This window comes from Pangasianodon hypophthalmus, chromosome 25 (assembly GCF_027358585.1).
Source record: "Pangasianodon hypophthalmus isolate fPanHyp1 chromosome 25, fPanHyp1.pri, whole genome shotgun sequence".
Taxonomy (NCBI): domain Eukaryota; kingdom Metazoa; phylum Chordata; class Actinopteri; order Siluriformes; family Pangasiidae; genus Pangasianodon; species Pangasianodon hypophthalmus.
Genome location: NC_069734.1, coordinates 19,033,522 through 19,053,466, shown reverse-complemented (window position 1 = coordinate 19,053,466; position 19,945 = coordinate 19,033,522). Strand labels below are relative to the sequence as shown.

Below are 19,945 nucleotides of genomic sequence, written 5' to 3'. Positions count from 1 at the left end.
GTTTACGCTTCTTTGCGTAACAAGCTGCGTTTTTTGTTTGTCTAATTAACTTGAAGAGAGAGAATAAAGAGTTTAAATAAAGAGTTATAAAGTGTGAATAAAGTGTTTATAGCTGCTATAACGTAGGTGAGAACAGGAACTAATGTTTCTACACAGTATATATATAGAATATGTGAGTGTGTTTGATCACCTCCGCGTCCATCACTCCGTTTCGGTCTCTGTGCGGAGCTTCGTAATCGTCCATCTGCTGCCTGGAGACGCGAGCGAGTTTCTCGGCCAGTTCCCTCCAGCGAGGAGCCACTTCCACCGCCGTCGTCAAGAGGACGAAATCCAGCATGAGACGCACCACCAAACCCTGACAGTCCATCTTCAGCAGAGCCTGCACCGAGAAACACACACACACACACACACACACACATATTAGTAAACAGCGAGGGCAGTCGGGCATGAGGTCATGAACTTTTTGTCTGTCTCCTTCACAATTCCTGTTCATCTTTCTCTGTGTTTTTCTGACATTTCCTCTCTGTCTCTCTCTCTCTCTCTCTGTTTCCTCCTTCTGTCTCACTTTTTTTCTCTCTCTCTCTCTCTCGGTTTCCTCCTTCTGTCTCACTTTCTATCTCTCTCTCTCATGTTTCTATCTCTCTCTCTCTCATGTTTTCCTCTCCCTCTCTCTCTCTCTCATATTTCTATCTCTCTCTCTCTCTCTCGGTTTCCTCCTTCTGTCTCACTTTCTATCTCTCTCTCTCTCATGTTTCTCTCTCTCTCTCCTCTGTGTCCCTCAGTAGACACCAGGGGTAAATAATTGCATCCTCCACTGCATAGGGGGTCCAGCCCTGTTTCCTGTCTGTCACTGACACACACACACACACACACACACACAGAGCCATATTTGGAATAAGAATGGGTCAGTAGGGATTTACAGAATGAACCGGTAACTCCCCCACGCCTTTATGAGAAGTAGATGACATAATGTGTGTGTGTGTGTGTGTGTGTGTGTGTGAGCGTGTGTGTATTTTATAGGCATATTAGAGTATTAAAATCTTGACAGTTTGTAGCTTATCAAACTATAGAGGTGTGTAAATAAAACTCTAATAAAACAAGCACACTCAATCATGATGTTTAAACTCCTCTCGGAGGTTTGGATGACTTTTTATTAAATTAAATTAAAATACTAAAGTTATACCTGAGTCGGGGGCGGAGCTTACACATAAACACGATTTGTGATGTCACAAAATAACCTCTATGACTTCGAGCCTGTCCCATCTGGTATGCAAACTATTCAAGAGTAACAAGGATACTTTACACATTGAACTGCATGGTCTGTGCACTAGCTAGTTAATTTAGCTAATGATTTAGCTAATGATCGATGATGTTGGTTGTCACGGTAACGTAACATTTATAGTCTGACGGGTTTAAATGAATCAGTGAGAAAATGAGGAAGTAAATCGAGACTCTGTGTTAATGATATTAGGGTGTGTGTGGGGTGGAACGAGGACGTGGGGGCGTTTCCTAATTTGCATACTCATGTATATTCATAGATTGAGGAACTTTTAATGAAGAAGCTGTAGAGATGTTCCTCACATTAATAATTTGTTGGGAATTTGAATGAATTACTCCATGCATATTACTGTTTAATGGATGAAAATGGCATGTTTAATAATAGACTGTTGAATAATTAGACGTTGAGGAGGAATAAAGCATCAATTAGAGGAATGTTAGTAGAATGGAGGGGATGACGTGCTAGCTGCCTTTACAGCTGTGTTCTGCTGATAAACATGCTTTCAGCAGGAAGGAGAGAGATGGAGAAGGAGATAAGCAGACGAATCAATCAGAGCAGCGCAGTGGAGGGAATTGTGTTTAGAACAATCGATACTTTATTCATGTATGGAACGGCAGTGTGAGAAATCACCCCATTTTGAGAGAATCGCATCATTTCAGCACCTCGAATACACGACTGGGAACTGATGGGGTTCTTGAAATGAGGTGAAGAGGTTTCAGACCCTGCAGTGTCTTTATAGTAAGCAGCTTTTTGCTAGCAGAGCTCTCTCTACGCCCCATTATCTACGTTTACACGCAGGATAAGAATTATGGTTAGTAATCGGAATAAAAAAAAAAACAATGGGAAATCGAGTGAAGTTTTTATCCGGCTCAACAAGCTGGGTTAATGTCGTCTGTCATGGAAGAGGAGGAGTACAACGTTTTATTAAAACAGACAAACAAATCCAAAAGAACGTGGTCAAGAACCAGGCCAGTGTCAGACGATCGGCAAACGACGTCCAACAGACGCAAAGACAAGAACTAAAGTAGCAAACCGTGAGAGCAAAATGAGAAAACAAGTCTTAGCAACGTCACTGCTGTTAACCAGGAGCGAGACTTCGCAATAACTGAGAGTGTGTGTGGTGTTTATATAGTGTGTGTGTGTGTGTGTGTGTGTGTGTGTGTGTGTGTGTGAGATTGCAAACAGGTGTGGCTAATTAGAAGTCCAGAGAAGTTCTGGAGTAATGGAGTTGAGTGTGGAAGTGGGACGCTGTGGAGGATTCTGGGTGATGGAAGCAGATGAAGCAGATGAAGACGTGACAGCGTTAAATAGAAGAATAACTGACATGTACACGTTTGTGTTTGAGTTACGATGCGCTCCTGGTGCAAAAAAACACACAAAAAAAAAACACTCAAGATACAGTGGAAAAACTTCTAATAATAATAATAATAAAAAGCCCATTATTGTGTGCAGTTATTTCCAAGCAACATTAGAAGATGAGTCCAGGTGTTACAGGTGATCCGTTATGCTGATGGACAATGTGTGCATTTTATGTTATTTTCAACAATCAGAGCGTTCTTGTTCCTGAATCTCACGCGAACATGAACCAGTGACTTCATATTCACGCTGCGCTCACAGACTCTTCTTCTCACCGTCTTCTCACAGTTTAGCAATCACACTGTGATGGAAATCATTTAAAACAAAAGCAGCGTGATTAAAAAGCTGAACGCGCTGACCGGACTCACACACTTCTCGTTTTTATGGTAACGTTAAGACTAAACCTCGCTCCACGCGTGTGGCGGCTAATTACAACACGTGAAACGATGATTACGGCTCTGTTTCTGGAATTATTCACGTTCTGTTGTTTGGACTTCAGTAAAACAATAAATGTCTATGGACAGAGTTATTGGGTTGTTATGATCGAAGGGAGCCGAGACCTGCAGGTAGGTATTCCCGCTCGCGGTTAATGGCTGTGCGATTGGAAGAATAATCATCGCCTATAAACTGCACAGAAGAGTCCGAGGTGATTTCTCACAATAACACTCATCGGTTTAATGCATGAAGAAACTATCCGTTCACATAAAAACAATTCCCTCTGTCTCTGTGCTCTGATTGATTCTTCTCTTTGCCTCACACACACACACTTTAATTTGCTCCCAGGATGAGCGATTGCTTTCTTCTCTGCTCTGCTAATGGTGTGTTTGGGTCGGGGCCAGACGAGTCCGCTGGAGGACCGAGAGGATTGAGTGAAGCTTCACCAGCAGCCTGGAGGTGAGCCCATGGCGGACGTGTGGGACGCAGTGCCACTAACATCGCAACCAAACAATGTGAGGCTGTGCTTTTATTCCCAAAGTGCCGTATTCAGAGCACACAGCGAGGACTTAATACCGAAATTACACACATCAGTATTCAGAGCTCAAGCGTAACTACAGACTGAAGCGCTATTCAACAGTCACGTGAGAGTTACGCGTGTGGGGGCGGAGTTTATCTAAAACAGGGGCGTGTCTCAGTTACGCTCGATTCTGAACTTACACAAGTTTTTTTTGCGTGATATCGGCTCGAGTGAGGAGCGGTGTTCACTATCTGACAGTTTGATGTAACCACAACACGCTCAAATTTATAACTTTATGCTTTGAATGTAAATACACTCAAAAAACTACTCAAGAACAATATTAAATATATAAATATGACACTATTAATTTATTAATAATATCATCCCTTTAAAGTTGCCAAATTTGTTTTTCACATGGAGGACGTCGGAGGAGACGCGTCGTAATCAGAGGCATCACTTATCTGGAGGAGTGAATATTTTCAGGATAAAATGAAGAATGAAGTTAAAGTTTCTCTGTAAGCGTAGCAGACGAGTGCTTGGTCAGATTATCCTTCACACCGTGGACACGTTTTCTTTACAGGAGAGCGCAAAAAATCTTCAGTTCGCATTTTCTATCCCTGATTTTTTCAGGTTTAAAGGTGAGTGTTTGTGTTTAAAGGCGGTGGTCTAGACGCTGTTGTAAAACTCCGTCTCAGAAGTTTCTACTCAGGAAGAATCAGGAGGTGAGAGCTACACGCAGGTGATTTTAATAATCTGAATGTGGAGCTCAGAAGATCCACTTAATCATCTGCGTAACCCGGCTCTGAATACCAGCAACTTTCCTCACGGAAACACTGATGTAACTTTTGGACTTAAAGAGTAGTGCTAGGCTCGTTTTAATCAAAGATGCAACACATTTGTGTTCATTATCATGGACACTTTAAATAATAGTCACTCGCTCTGTGTTTCATTGTGGAGGAAGATGACTAGGTAACTCAGTAGGCAGCCATTTTGTGCTCCTCAGATGAAGTCAATAATTGGGCTTTGCATCGTTTTCAGAGAAGTCAGTGCTGTAATTTAGTTCACTGGAACCTGAATGCACTATAACTATGATTAGTTATTACCCATTACTTTAATTCGGCTGCTAAGTGCTGCTGTAATTAGGCTTTACTGAATATTTTTACACTTAATTTTGACACAAACACCCATTTTCTCTGCTTTGCTCTGGCTTTATACACACAACGTGTCTTTTATAATTTAATAAACCTCTCTACATGCTTTAACAGCTGCAGTCCAGAGATCTTTTTTTGAAAACGTGCCCATGTTCACACGCTCTATTGATCAAACTTGTTTTTGTTGTGTTATGTGGTGTTAAATGTTAATGAGCAATCGCTTGTCACTCACAAACATTTACATTTATTCGTTAGGCAAACTTTTTTATTTAAATTAATTCGTAAGTGTGTTTTCGTAAAAAAAAAAAATCTGTTCGTAGTAAAGTTCTGTCATTTAATAAACATTTAGCAAAGGAAGGTTTAGGAAATATAAACCGCTAACTGCAAGGTAATAATTAAAATCTATAAAAACTATGTGGGCGTGTCAGATCGCGTAATGACCGACAGCGCCATCTTTTGTTTTTTACACTAAAGTAGCGATCGCTGCGTGGTGCGTTGGCGTATTTTGTACATACTTCTAGCAGAAAATAAACTAAGGCTGAGGTTTGTGTGTCACTGTTCTCTGTATTCAGCTAGCTCACTAAGCTACTGTCAGGTTTGTTTAGATTTGGAGGGGGTGTGGCATGGTGTATCTCGACCGCTATTGGCTGTTGTGTAAATCACACTATAACAAGCAAATTTAACATGCCGTCACTTTGACTTCCAGTTTCAGAAGGAAATATGACAACTTACAGAATCACAGCTAAGAAGCCATTTCAGGAGGACGCAGAAATAATAATAACAATAATAAAGTAAATAAATGAGGAACACAGTGACAGGACAAGCGTTCCCTTATTGAGGTCGTGCAGATTTGTGTGTCTCCTCGGTCGGACAGAGCTGTGTGATAACTCAGGGTGATGTCCTGAGAGCACAAACGAGTCGTTTAACAGGAGAGAAACAGGTAGAGGAGATGTGGAGAAGAAGTCTCACTACCTTTCTTCTTCTCTATCTGTTATCCACATGCTGACTAAAGAGACGAGCTGAGCGCACGGTGAGATACGCTTCCACTTCCCGATTCCCGCCTGATACCAGGTGACGCTGTGTGACGTAATCCTAGTGTACGTTATAACACGACGCAAGATGACAGCGATCTGGACGTATTTCACGATTAATGATCTAAGCAGACCGTAAAGTGTGCTCTGTGGAAATATCAAGAGGAGGAACTACAGCGACAATACAAGTAAAACATCTTAAACTTAAAACGCAGCACGAGGAGTCCATCACAAACGATTAGCGACACACGCCGGCTAGCCGAGGAAAAATGTCTACAGATGACGCTAGGTGAGTGACGATAACAGCTTTACCTGGTATGTTGTTCGTGACAACAAGAGATTCCAAAAAATCCAACAAACACTGTACTTTACTTCCAGCTGTACAGAAACACTTTTCTCCACTCCAAGCTAACTAATGTAGCTAGCTAATGCGCTTTATTTAAAATCAGCTAGATAACATTATAAAGGACGAGCCTACTGTAGTGTAAGTGCATGAACACACACACACACGTGAACTTTTCATGACCGATATTTAAACCACGGAAACGTAAAATCAGAGCTGTGTTCTGTGACATCACTAATAATGCGTTCATACTCGTCAGTGTAATACACAAACAAAAGTGTAATAATAAGAGTTTACGGAAATGCACGCTACACAGAGGAACGCAATACGCCATGATTATAACGCACACTACAATCACACTGTGACATTGTGACCTCTAACCAGAAAGACCTCCTACTGTTAATAAGGAAGCGTCAGAAATACCCCTTTTGGAGTGTTTTATAATTAAATGAACTAAAACTGCACAGAACGTTCTGGTTAAACGAATCTAAAATAAGTCACGGCGTAGTGAACGCAAGCACAAGCACGCCGCCAGTAATTAGCGCTGAGTGAAAACAATTTAGATACGGTAAATCATGCTGAAGTGACGCTCGTACGACTCCGAGCTGCAGTCACGGATCTGTTCTTGTGTAAGATGTGAAAGTGGTTTATGAATATTTTATGTAAAATGCTGCTTAAATGTTCTGTGCCCCGGAGGAGCCGGGCGCATTAACTGCTCTCACCAGAGTGAGTGATGAGATCACTCAGGATCACATTTCGCTTCCGGGATCCAGCTGAACTTCGGCTCACCTGTTACTTTTCACACGAGGAGGACCAAAAATAAAACGTCCACCTTTACGCCAAATGTAGGCGGTTAGTGTTCGGAGTCTGCGGTTCCTTTAGATTTGAACTGGAGCTATGAGGCTAATGTAGCTAACAGGAAAGGTGGAAAACGTGGTACGTGTACTGGTGTATTCTGGTAAAAGTGGAAGAATAAAGTGATCCAAGGCGGGAAAACATTCCCAAAAATTCCATGTGCATGTGCAGGACTAAGCTCACACACATTCTGTCTGTTTTTTAATCAGCTGAATTATTTCTTTTGTTTATATATTCACATTTATCAGCTCTGATACACTGTCTTTTGGGAGCTTGGTTTGGTAGGAGAATTTTAGATTCCTTAACAATGTGGTGCTGAAGAAATGAGACCACGTAAAAACAACAACAAAAAAAAAAAACGGGTTATTAAACTGTGAAAACTGCCGTCAGCATGACAAGTCAACAAGTGCACCCTCGTCCCCTCTATTGTCTGACTCTTTCTTTCTCTACATCCTGTTCCATAGCACACATCTTATTGTCCAGCCATGGGAATGTGATCTCCGCTGTCAGGACGATGACCTGGAATTCAATCAGAACATCTCCTGACATTCCTCCTGAGCTGATGAAATCCAAGCTGCTGCTCTGGGAACACAACCTTGGAATGGAATGACCGGAATTTTGTTCCTGCTGGTCAAAAAGGCCCTGACAAAGGTTCCTTAATTAAACTCTGGGATTAGTATGCAGGAGCGCCGGGAGCTGGCCGGACCACCTGCTCGGTGTGTGAGTGTGCTAATGGAGCTGGAATGCTGAATCAGGAGCCTCGGTGATGCGGTTATAAATAGTCCAACACTCACCTGGTCTGTGTCCAGAAATGACCAAAGCTCCTTAAAAGCTGCAGCTCCGTTTTAATTAAAATTGAAAGATTTAGTATTTAAATTCAGTAAAAATGAACGAGTTTGTAATTCTGTAAGTTCGTATCACATCCATCATGCTGTCATGATGTCTTTCAGCGTATAACATCAACGTCATAAACACTCACAGTGTACGAGATTTTAGAGAAAAGTCTTTTTTGTTTCATTTTGGTTTTTTTTTGTTACATATGCGAAGATTTATGTAATAAATATTTCCCTTCATTTTCACCATCAGCTTGTGTGTTTTAAACTGTTAATCCTGTGAAACTGTGATGTCTGTAGACTCGGTTATCACACTGTGACAATTTCTAGACGTGTGTGTTACAGATGGGATGGCAGGATTCGTCACACCGACTCCACAGCGCTCCTTCTTGACGGGCGTCAAATCCAAACAGACCTCAATCCTTCAGAAAACGTCTGTGCTAAAGGGCAGACAGATAGAAGGTCCCTAAGCCCTGCACATCTAAAGCACTTCATTAGCATCTGAAAGCAATTCTGAGTGCGCTCCGACCACCGACTCAATCCCGCACAGATCCTGCTCTCCAACTAGGCAGCAGATAGAAACCAATTCCGCTCGGCGCAGGCCGTCCCCAATCACTCAGCGCTCCATTACAGCCAGATGAATAGGAGGTGAAATGGAGGAAATGATGGACGCTGGGCCAAATGGGATTGCCGGGCCATTTCAGTCCGTCAGCATCAGCGTGTTTCCACTCTGACAGGCCCGAGTGATGGGTGGAATTGACCCGCATGCTCGGGAGCTCAGAACGTTTTTATCTCCTCACACACTTCACACGTGTCTGCGTTTTGCAGTGTGAGGAAGAGAAAAAAAACGCAAATCAAATCGGACAAACAGCAGGAGGTGAGATACACTAGAGGTGAGACACATTGGAGCTGAGACACACTGGAGCTGAGACAAACTGGAGGTGAGACACACTGGAGCTGAGACACACTGGAGCTGAGACAAACTGGAGGTGAGACACACTGGGAGTGAGACACACTGGAGCTCAGACACACTGGGAGTGAGACACACTGGAGGTGAGACACACTGTGAGTGAGACACATTGGAGCTGAGACACACTGGGAGTGAGACACACTGGGAGTGAGACACTGGGAGTGAGACACACTGGGAGTGAGACACACTGGAGCTCAGACACACTGGGAATGAGACACACTGGGAGTGAGACACACTGGAGGTGAGACACACTGGGAGTGAGACACACTGGGAGTGAGACACACTGGGAGTGAGACACACACTCTGCATCCTGTAGCAGTTGTTGTCATTAAATCACAGCACATTACATCTGGTAATCATTTAGCAGAATATAATCTAATCCTCAGAGCGGAAACGTTCATGGAGGCCACCCTGCAGGTCCAGGATTTAAACGTCATAAATTTCAAGCGAGAAAAAGCTCCAGTGTGCCGCCAGGTCCTGTGTTTTTGTTGCCAGGAAACCCACGGTAGCTAAGATTAATATAATAAAGTACGACAGGCTGGTTAGCGAGTTACGTGCGTTAATACAGACTAAGAGAAAAGAGCGGTTTGTTTCTGAGCTGTAGTGTTGTGTCTCCCTTCACGCTGTGTGTTTGTTAGTGTGTTTGTTTTCTCTCGATGTGACTGTGTGTGTGAGCGGGAGATTTATACTATACGACGCTTTTCAGTCAAACGTTTTGGGTTTTGTCAACGTCATGCCTGCGCGTTCCTGATTCCCGGAAAGATCGTGTGTGTGCTAATTAATCCGACTAGCACTCATCATTTTATCGTCAGCCAGATCACGGATCGGATGATGTGTGTAGTGCAGCAGGTGGTGGGATTCAAAACCAACAGTACTGACGCTCATTACACTCCTAGCAGAAGGTGCTCTAGGTCTCCAGCATTAGTGTGGAAATGCTCCTGAGATAATTAGAAGTCAGCGATTCCATGTACAGTTGACCGCACCAGAGCTGAGAGTTATATTCGCGTTCATCGGAAGCGGTTTTGTGGTTGGCATTAACTAGCTAACACAATGTGACCTTACAGACTGAGTAGGAAGCAGTTCTGGCCTCAGCTAGCTCGTTAGCTACGTTATTGCGCAGTTAAAATGCAGCCAGAAGAGAGAGAGAGGGAGCGTCGGAGGCGTACTGAGACGTAATTCATCCTGATACCGATGTCGGATCACCTTGCTCCCTTCCATATAAAATGATTTGTGCTGTTTATTGCTCATCCTGACAGGTCTCCATTAAACAGACATCTGTGCGAGGGTAAAATCAGCACCTGCGCTTCCTCCTGCGTTAGGTGTCAGGTGGGGGCCGTTAGCGGCGCTCGCAGCACGGGATGATGGCTCGTCGTTTATCCGCCGGCTGCGCGGCGCTATCTCTCACGCCGAGGAGTCGAGTGATGGCTCAGCTTTACCTACACTTCTCAGATAAATTATACGTGACGCCTGCAACCTGCTCCACTCCGCCAGCGTGACACGGCGACATCCAACAGCGCGCGAGGCTGCAGCAAACCCGAGACAGATTACTGCACTGAAAAACAAAATCAAACTGATGTACAGCATGGAACATTCCAGATTTTCACTCTCTGTGGTGCAAAGATGCTTTGTCTTTCTACTTGCAGGAAAACATTTTGTGAAGAACCTGTGACATCTTCTTCATCTTCTTCATGTTCTCCTGTCACACACGAGCTCTCATTAAATATGTACAGAGACGTCTGTAATAAAATTAAAGCTTGGAAAGAAGCAGCAGCAGAGACACTAACACTGATCACACTGATTAGTGTGTTATTGAATTTGTGTGAGAAAAAGGTCAGTGTGATGAACAGTAACCCGACAGGCTCATGAATTCGGCGCAGGAGGTAAAGCGAGTAACATCTCAGATATAATAACCTCATAAGCAATCCGTGTGTGTCATTACTGTCACCTCAGGAAAAAAAAATAAAAACCTCCAGCTCCACCAAGCGTGACGGTGTGTATAACTCCACACTAACCACATCTGGGAAACAGCCTGACCCTGAAAACCAACTCCAGCCGAGGCGGTTAGATTTCTGATCGATTTCTAAAGCAGTCGCACTAAATGACACGCTTCCCACCACACCCAGGCTGTTAGAGAGAGAAGCATCTGAGACATCCGAGACACTAAATGAGGCGGTATCGCCGGAAAATTCTCCCACAGCTACTAAAATAGTGGCATTCGAACCCGAAACCCAGGCTGGAAACTTTCTCAGCACCAAAACATTCGATCTGTTGGTCCTTGTTTACACCGTAAACTCTGCATAAAGCAGAACACCAACACGAGTTCAACGACAACAACGGAGGCGGAAAATAAGCGCTTAGCAGAGCCTGGTGAGTTTCAAAGTGTTAGGAAGCTGAGGGCGAGGCTGGCTAATTGAGCTGGGCAGCGTAACTCTCTCTCTGCTATCACACACACACACACACACACACACACCGCCTCCAGGATTTTACAGCTCAGTGCAAACGGCAGGTTCATGCTGATAAGTCTCTGCACACAAGATTCGGTTTTTACTGCTATTAAATCTCGGATTAATCGATTTTCCGTAAGAACTGCACAGTAATGGCCGAAATAATAGTGACGATCAGTGATCCTTACTCATAGCAGCCATTTTGTAATCTCTACACATAAACACAATCAGTCAATCATTAAATACGTAAGCAGAGAGGTTAGAGAGTATGTCATGGTCATGATCTTAGGTTTTGTGTGCAATCTCGGCATGTTTGGGTCAAAATGTAATATACCCGATTGACAGATCTAAAATTAGCCAGTTAGCTCACTTTAGTTGACTGCGACAACTAGATACCAATAAACTCCCCCACAACACACTCACACACACACACACACGCTCATTTCATTTCATCAAGTTCATTTCACCATAACTGCCTTAGTGCTGTGAATGAGCTGTTACTATAGAAACGACAACGTATTAGAACGAGCACATTAATATAAATCTGCGCTACTGTCAGAGCTGTTGTTATAGAAAATTAATCAACACTCTTCTGACCAATCAGAATCCAGAATTCAACAGCGCAGTGGTGTAAGACCATCGCATCCTGCCACAGATGAAATGGACGATCGCGTGTTGCGCTGATATAAAGAGACTGCTTAAAGACATGAGAATGCAGGGTGGTCTGCTGTTATTATACAGGTCTGATGTAGTGCTTGGCAGCGGTTCAGTATCCGAGAGGAAGTGAGAGGATTTTTTTATTTCCCAGAGGCGTTTCCCAGAGGAGCGGGACATTAGAAGGAGGTCGGCAGGGTGTTTGGAGCTGTGGATAATTCTCATTCGTTTCTGCTGAATGGAGCTTGGAGACTCCGGCCAGCTCACTGTGATGGAGGCCACACACAATTACTCAGGTGTTTCCTCTGCTCTGCTCAGACGTGGACGAGCAGTACCACGCAGAAACAACGAAAACAAGAAAACAAAACAGAAATACAGAGAGCCTGCACGACAACACACACCTCTGCACGACAACACAGCAGGCCCGTGAACTCCGCTGACCTGCTGCTGAGCGTGTTGGAATGGGTTTATTTAAACAATACAGGCTGTAATGACATTTCAGAATGGAGGGAGCTGTTGTTCCAGGGACCATAAAGCCGTCCCGGTGATGGAGGCCAGAAGAGACCACCCACCTGCTCTCTGGGGTTAGAGTCATTCAGCTCCTGTTGTTCCAGTAAGGTGATTCAACTTTACGAGAAATCAGCCGTAGCTGTTCCGCAGTGTCACGACAGCGAGCTCAGTCAGTCGTGAGCGTTAATCTTCGGTCGTTCATTTTAATCCAAAGACCCCAGTGATGGACCTCTAATTATCATAGTTTATCAGTGTGTAATTGTGATAAATACCATGCTGTAATCCACAAACAGGAGGAGCTTCTAGCTGCTGAGTTTCTTACACCACGCTGCTGCTGTATTCTGGATTCTGATTGGTCAGAAGGTGTTGATTCATTTTCTAGAACAGCAGCTCTAACAGTAGCGCAGCTGCAAAATAAGTGTGTTGTTCTTAAATTACTAAAAAAATTGTCATTATTGGGAAATAGCTGCAGTATAAGAGGAATAAAACACTCTGGGACGTGCTGTTATAGGAAAATAATCAACTTCCGGCTGTTAGAGTAACTCGGCTTCCTCACACCACACCGTGAGTCAGTATGTGACTGCGTGTACGGTGTTCATGAATTACGTAACTGTTCGGACTAACGTAAGAATTCTTTGCTAAGCAATCAGCAGGTTTCTAAACCCTGAGTGAGGCGTTCCTGCTTTTCTGTCTGCACGGCAGCTTCTTCTCCTCCACACTCCAGCTGACTCAACAGACCTGCTGGAACACTGTCACCATAAACTTTATAAAACAGCTTTTTTTATTACAGCGAACTCGTTTAAGGGAGTGTGTAAATTGTCTCTGCGGAGGTTTTGCCGCATTCGTGAAGCTCCTCAGTCTGAGCTACAGTTCTGGACGCCATGTTTTCATGCCACACTTGTTCAGAGAACAGGATTATGGGATTGCCTTTACCCAGGGAGGATATTTACGATGCTTCTTTACATCTGTGCTGCCTTCTGAATGCAAAAAGAAAAAATGCTCTCTAGCATTGATTACATCGACAATATCAATACTGTGGGAACTGAACCTTGCAATTTCCTGGTTAATTGAGTACCAGGACATACCCACACGCCTGAAGTGAGGACGGAGTTGTAGCCTTGCTCTCACTGGCCTTGTATAAAATTATGCTAAGAGCCCTGACTAATTTCATATTTGGAACTTTCTCTGTCTCGGTGCTTTGCATCCACTTCACGTTTTTTCAAAGCTCTGTGCCCTCAAACTGACCGAAACCCCTAATTAAACCTACAGAACAATAAACACGTATCTCTAAAGTTGTGTTCTCTAAATCAACAAACCTCCATGAGCGAAACTGAAGCTCCTCAAAATTAGGGCTGGGCGATAGTGATAAAACATCCTGAAGATAAAACTCAGCATGAGGAGCTCATCACTAGCAGCACACACCCGCTAAGCGATAAAAAAAAATAGCAATGTGTTGTTCTTGAAGATCAGCCGCTATCGGTCATCGACAACAAAAACGAAACTGTACTTTACTTTCAGCTGTGCAGAAGTGCAACAAACCTCGCTCTTCTCCACTCCAAGCTAACTAACTAATGTAGCTAGCTAATGATTTCATTTAAAATCAGTTCGCTAACGAGTCTAGTAGCGCAAGTGCATGAACCCACCTGTGCGCATTTCATGGCTGCTATTTTAAACCTAAACACAAAAGTTTCACGATCTCCCTGATTGATTAATACTAAGTGGGTTACTCGTTTCAGTATCGGTATCGACCAAAAGAACTCAAAAATATCGTATCTCTATTTATAACCAGATCGGCACGTCTTCCATGATCAGCGTTTGGTGGTCGTGTGAGTGTGTATGTTATGAAGGTGTCTGCTGTGGAAAGGCAGATGTATTTACACTTGTATAACATCCGACTAAAGGGCATCAGGCCTCTGTGGATAATCCCTACCCGAATATAATCCTGATTCCCAACACCCCGGAGACGAGCCGATGAAAATCCCAGGCAGAATTCAACCCGAGCACTGAGCTGAGAATTAATTAAATGATTAAACTAAGCCACTGGAAATAAACAGTCAAAAAAAATGCGCCAGATCATGATCTCCCAGTGGACTAGCGAACACCATCCCAACATCTGAACACACTGAACACAAGAGCTTGTGTGTCCTGACGTAATCAAACACAGTGAACGCGGCCAATACAGTGAACCTGTTCACACTCTAGCGCATCCTGACTCCTGCTCTCCGAACCTGATCCATCCTGATGCCCTACTTCTGCTTGGAGTTCTCATCACTTGGAAATCACTCGCTACTGCTGAGGATGGCCTCCAACACGCACAGCCTGAAGATCACTGAGATTACTGTGGATGGTTCCGCTTAAAAACCATGAAGATAGCTGTTATGCTTTGATAGCTTTAGGACTGCGATTCCCACGAACAGTTTTGCACTCAAGTCTCCATCAGTAAACAGCGGATAAGTTCAACAAACAGACTTCATGTGTAAACGATAATGAATTTCCTGGTTACACAATTGTATTATTTGTCCATGTAGTACACAGTTATAGAAGAGAATGATTTATAATCGCACTATCGGGTGTCACCCAGATGAGGAAGGGTTCTCTTTAGAGTCTGGTTCCTCTCAAGGTTTCTTCCTCGTCTCGTCTCAGGGAGTTTTTCCTCACCACCGTCACCTCTGACTCGCTCATTAGGGATAAATATATATATATTTCCGTAAAGCTGCTTTGTGACAATGTCTGTTGTTAATAGCGCTACACAGATAAAACTGAATTAAATTGAATAATGCATCGCTAGATACAGGTCATCAGGTGAAGAAAGGAATAACCCTAAAAGAAGCAGGATTGATAAGCCTCATGTCATCGCCACCTCTCATTATTTTCACACCTCTACAATACCTTCTGGCACAAAGACTGCCCGCGTTATTAGAGAACAAGCACACGGACAAAGAGCTAATAATGATGCTATCAGCAAAGGACAAAGACTAATGTACGTCATTCAGGGGGTACGAAAAAATCAATTTATTCCTGCAAAACGTTAGCACCAGGACTGGAAGAATAATCGCTTTGTCTCATCATGATAAATGTGCACACGCTGAAACCACAACAGGCCGTGGATGATGAAGCTTCCTTTCACATGCACGACTATCACATAACTTCTCCCAGACTGACGAATTATTGACGATGTGCTGTCTCGCCGCACTGTGACACTTCACCGCTTTTAAAAAGTTAAAGGCTGTCTCTCTCTCTCACACACACACACACATACACACAGATACACACAAAGCGGTCTGAATGAAGCTTCTTGTTACGTGATTTCCTTATGAAGTTGGAAGTGATATACTATCAGGCACTTTTTGGATGAAAAGGAAACTTTACAGCACCAGTGGGGTTCATTAGGTGATATTAGGTACAGAGAAATTACTGCTCTTGACAGCAGATCAAATACAAACACTAACCATGCTTTTACTGAATATGAATCTTTAGCTATAGACCTGCAAAACGTGAAGAGGAATACTGATGGAGTCACACCGGGGCTTTTATTCTCTTTCTAAACAAACCTGATAGGAGCTTAGTGCTCTGGCTAAATACAGAGAACAGCAAAGAATTTCACAAAAGCCTTTTACTGGGTTTTTACTGTTAGAGAAGCCACAATGGTGTATAAAGAAGGAATTGCTTTCTCGCTGTGTCTGAGGTAGCAACATTCCAGCATTGAACAGCCCTCCAAAAAAGCGCCTGCCGCACATAACATAACAGTGATTGGAAAACTTTGGAAATGTCAGTGGTTGGAAAAGGGAATAGTGTTCGGGAAGACGCGCAGCCAAAAACACACCAACGAACCATGCTGATTGCTACTGAGCTGCTACTGTAGATCAAGACACGCCTTCTTTGTATATTTTCACATATACCCTCTAGAGAGCATTTAACCGGATGATCTCAAGGTTACGAATCATCAAAAAATTTTAATCATTTTTCTGGACGTGATGAACTAAAAAACTCCAAAACTATTTTTGTAATATTATATTAATATCCCGATCACTGGAGGTTTTTGATTTCAGGGGCGTATTAATGAACTCAAAACATTCTTCATTTACTCGAGACGAGAGAAGACTAATGTGACATGAAGAGGGAAAGGGGTAGAAGACTGATCTGGTGGTGGATTTTCGAAGGATAACTCATAGCAGTGTACTCTGTGGAGTTCCTAGGCAAAATGCATAAAGGTTGACAGGTCTGCACAGAAAGACACAAAACTTGAGAAAATTGTTTTATCTTTGTTTTCTCCAGTGACATCATACCCAGTTCAAAGAGTTCCCCGTCAGCAACTCTGACAATCGAATCACTACCAGGCCTTTCACTTTCATACTCCAAATTAAATGCGTCCGCAGAGATCACAACAGAGTCTGGTTTGTCAGAGGAGATCATCCATGAGGCGAATTTTCTGTCTGTGCACCACAGCGAACCGAGGCGGCTCTTGTTTTTTCAGTTGATGCTGCGTTTTCTTTATCTCGACTGAGAACCATCAAAGCCTGGCCTGAGATACCGAAACAACTGCTGATTTATAACTTGTCTCTTTTCCGTGCATGTGGCCTCTTCATATCCCAGAAGCCTGAGATAAAACATGCTTTATTATACAAACATGTTATTAATAGCAGTTCACATTCTCTCCCTCAAAGTGTTCACTGGGTGGCTTTGTTTAGCTGCCAGCAATTCTATCACTATGATTAGTTTTTTTCTTTCTGTAGATTAAAAAAAAAATAAAAAATCAGCCGAGTTAGCATACTGCTATCCCCAAATGTTCAGCGCCCACTGACAGCACCAACATGTGCGAGGCTGATTAAAGTTTTTCCTGTAAGGTCTGAGCCAGCAAATCAAAGCCACTGCTGCTGCACTTGCAGGTTTCCCACAGCTGTGCAAGATAAGGAGAATGGACCAGAGCAACACTCTTATTAGAATTAGCCTCCTAGCCAATAGCACTAATCAGTGCAAGGCAGATAAGGAGTTTCAAATAAGCTGGGTTTAAATCTGGGGTTAAGTGGCCTTGCGTCCAAAGACACGCCACTTCATTTGTATGAAGCAAAGCTTGCACACGGTTAATGTAATCAGTGGTAATCAAATTCAAATGCATGCACGTCCCCCCCCAACACACACACACATACCTTGAATATTTACAACTTACCATCATGAGCTCCTTCTGAAAAGATTTCTTCTCCTTCATTTCCATGTTGTTGCAATCCTCTTTGAGTTTCTCCAGCACAGAAGCCACTCGCTCGGGCTCACTATCCAAATCTGCCCTGCAGAAGTAAGTCAAGGGCAGATTTCCATAACCCAGGGCATCTGCAAACGCCCTCCAGTTTCCCAAGTTCTCCATTAGTACGGTCCTCACAGAGGCATAAATGTAGGTAAGGAACTTGCAGGGCTTGAGAATTTGCTCCAGCAGCATTGTGGTCGTGAGGTCTGGCCCGCAAAAGTATATGGGCTTTACTTTTCCCAAGACGAGCACATTCTTCACGTGCACAAGCCCGGTCTTTCCCTGATAGTAACCGATGTACCACTCTTTGGTCCACAATTGTCCTTTCAATTTGATCTTCTCCTCGCTTAGCAAGGCGATGACGTCACCCTTCTTATATTCCAGCAAATACTGGTTCTTTGTTTGCCTTATCACCGTCTTGATCAGTTTACCAAATTTTAAGTTGGTGATGCAGCGCTCTTGGAACTGCGGGTATTTAGTCGTGATGGCTAAGGGGGACAACAGGATTTTCCCTACTTCCTTCTTCTTCAGGAACCTCCGCTGGCCGTTGGCTCTGGTTCCAGTTTTAGGAGGTGGCTGTGGCGTCTGGACGCAGAATTGAGCAAGGATGCAATCCTGATCGTCCTTCACCTGAACCCGTAAGGTGAAGTCGGACAGCTCTTGCGCATTTCGAGACGTGATGACGTATATGAGCCGACTCACCTTGCCGAGTTTTACCTGAAAGCCCCGGACCACCCTGGCCTGATCGTTTGTTTTCACCTCGTAGTTGCTCATGTTCGAGTACATGCCTATTTGAAGGTCTTGAGGCCTGTTGAGGACAAACTGGTGCTTTCCCCACAGCTGGAGCGCGACAGGCGGTGCAGACTGAGCTTGTTTCCCGACTTCACTGACAAGCAATGTTTTCGGAGCGCAGTCATGTCCAAAAACAGCCACCACGGTCTTAAAGGATGGATGAATGTGCTTGGGTCCGTACAGGCCCAACGTGATTTTCTTCACCACTTGATCCCAAACTGTTAAATTAAAGGAGATGTTGTGGGACTGGACCACAACTGCGACATACATACAAGGTTCCAGGCTGTCCAGCTGAAGCTGAACTGTGTCACCGTATATGTAAGCCTGGGGAACCGGGACGTATGGGCCATCTTTACTGTCACTCCTCACACATACAACCTTTGTCATTTGTCTGCTCTCTTTCTTCACCTCCACAGATACCTTCATCTCCAAAGTTATGAATGACTTTATCTCCATGTTACTCAGTTTGATCTCGACTACAGGACTGACTGTAGTACATCTATCATTATTTAGTTCCAGTGGAGGATCCAGTAAAGCCTTCATGGAGATTTGCTGGGTGTCTCCTGCTGCAACATGACCCTCAGGAACGTGAATACTGATGCTAGTGTCCGGCAGTTGAACTGCACCACCACAACTGTCCAGCTTACAAACAATATTAGTCTCAACTGGTTGTGTTTGGCCCCAGCCTGGGTTCTGTCCCAAGGAATCAAGGTCATGGCACGAGCGTGCCAACTTCCTATGGTTTAACCATGCTGTCCTGAAGTCCTCTCTGCTCTTAAACTGCTCTGGAGAAGGTGCCTTAAGACCTGTAAAGAACTTGGATGGTGGCAAAGGAGGAGCTGACTGAGACTGTAGGACAGATAACTCTGACAAACTGTAGGATCTTTTACTCCGGAAAAATGGGTTATCCTTGCGAAATTCTTGCAAGGTTTCTACATTAGGGCTGGTGGGCGTGCCGTCAAAAATGCTACTGCCGTATCCGTTACTGGTGCTGTTGCTGCTGGTAGTGGAGACAGGAGCAGAAGGAGTCAGAGAGTCGAACAAAAGCAGGTCAATGCTGTTGTGTTGGTTGGTGTTCTGGTCTTGTAGCTGGTTCTGCACCGTCCCGTTGAGAAACGGATTTGTAGCAAAGGGGTTGTTTTTGCTGTTGTAAGTTGGAGGGAGCTTTAGGGACATTCCAGTCCACTCTCCCAGCAGATCTAACTCCTTCACTCCTTCGTCCGAGGAGTCCCCTAGGTTATCGATCATTCCGCTGTCACTGAGATAAGAGTCCCGATAGCCAACAGGTTGGACATACGAAGAGGGAATGTATCCCATCTCGGTGTTGTTGTGAGCATACCACCAGTCTCCTCCGGATGTATCCAACACGTAGAGGCGATCTCCTTTGGAGAACTTTAATGTGGTGAAGCTGGAGGGGCAGTAGTCCTTGATGGCGACTACTTCCTGTGCAGTCCCAAAAGATGCAGTGGTGTCCAACCGCAAGGCACTGGGGGAAGGCACTAGAAAATAAGGATGGAATAATAAAATGATTAT

At 43.9% G+C, this 19,945-nt stretch overlaps 1 protein-coding gene across 2 annotated transcripts in view; it reads right to left on the bottom strand.

Moving 5' to 3' along the window:
- sh3bp4a (SH3-domain binding protein 4a) overlaps positions 1 to 19,945 on the bottom strand; it is a 43,658-nt gene that overhangs the window by 2,697 nt on the left and 21,016 nt on the right. For both annotated transcript variants that reach the window (XM_026910471.3, XM_034299613.2), the window contains 2 exons: positions 17,549 to 19,911; positions 191 to 379 (listed from right to left, as the gene is read on the bottom strand). In XM_026910471.3, coding sequence (XP_026766272.2) covers positions 191 to 379; positions 17,549 to 19,911 — 2,552 coding nt within the window. The remainder of the gene's footprint in view (positions 1 to 190; positions 380 to 17,548; positions 19,912 to 19,945) is intronic.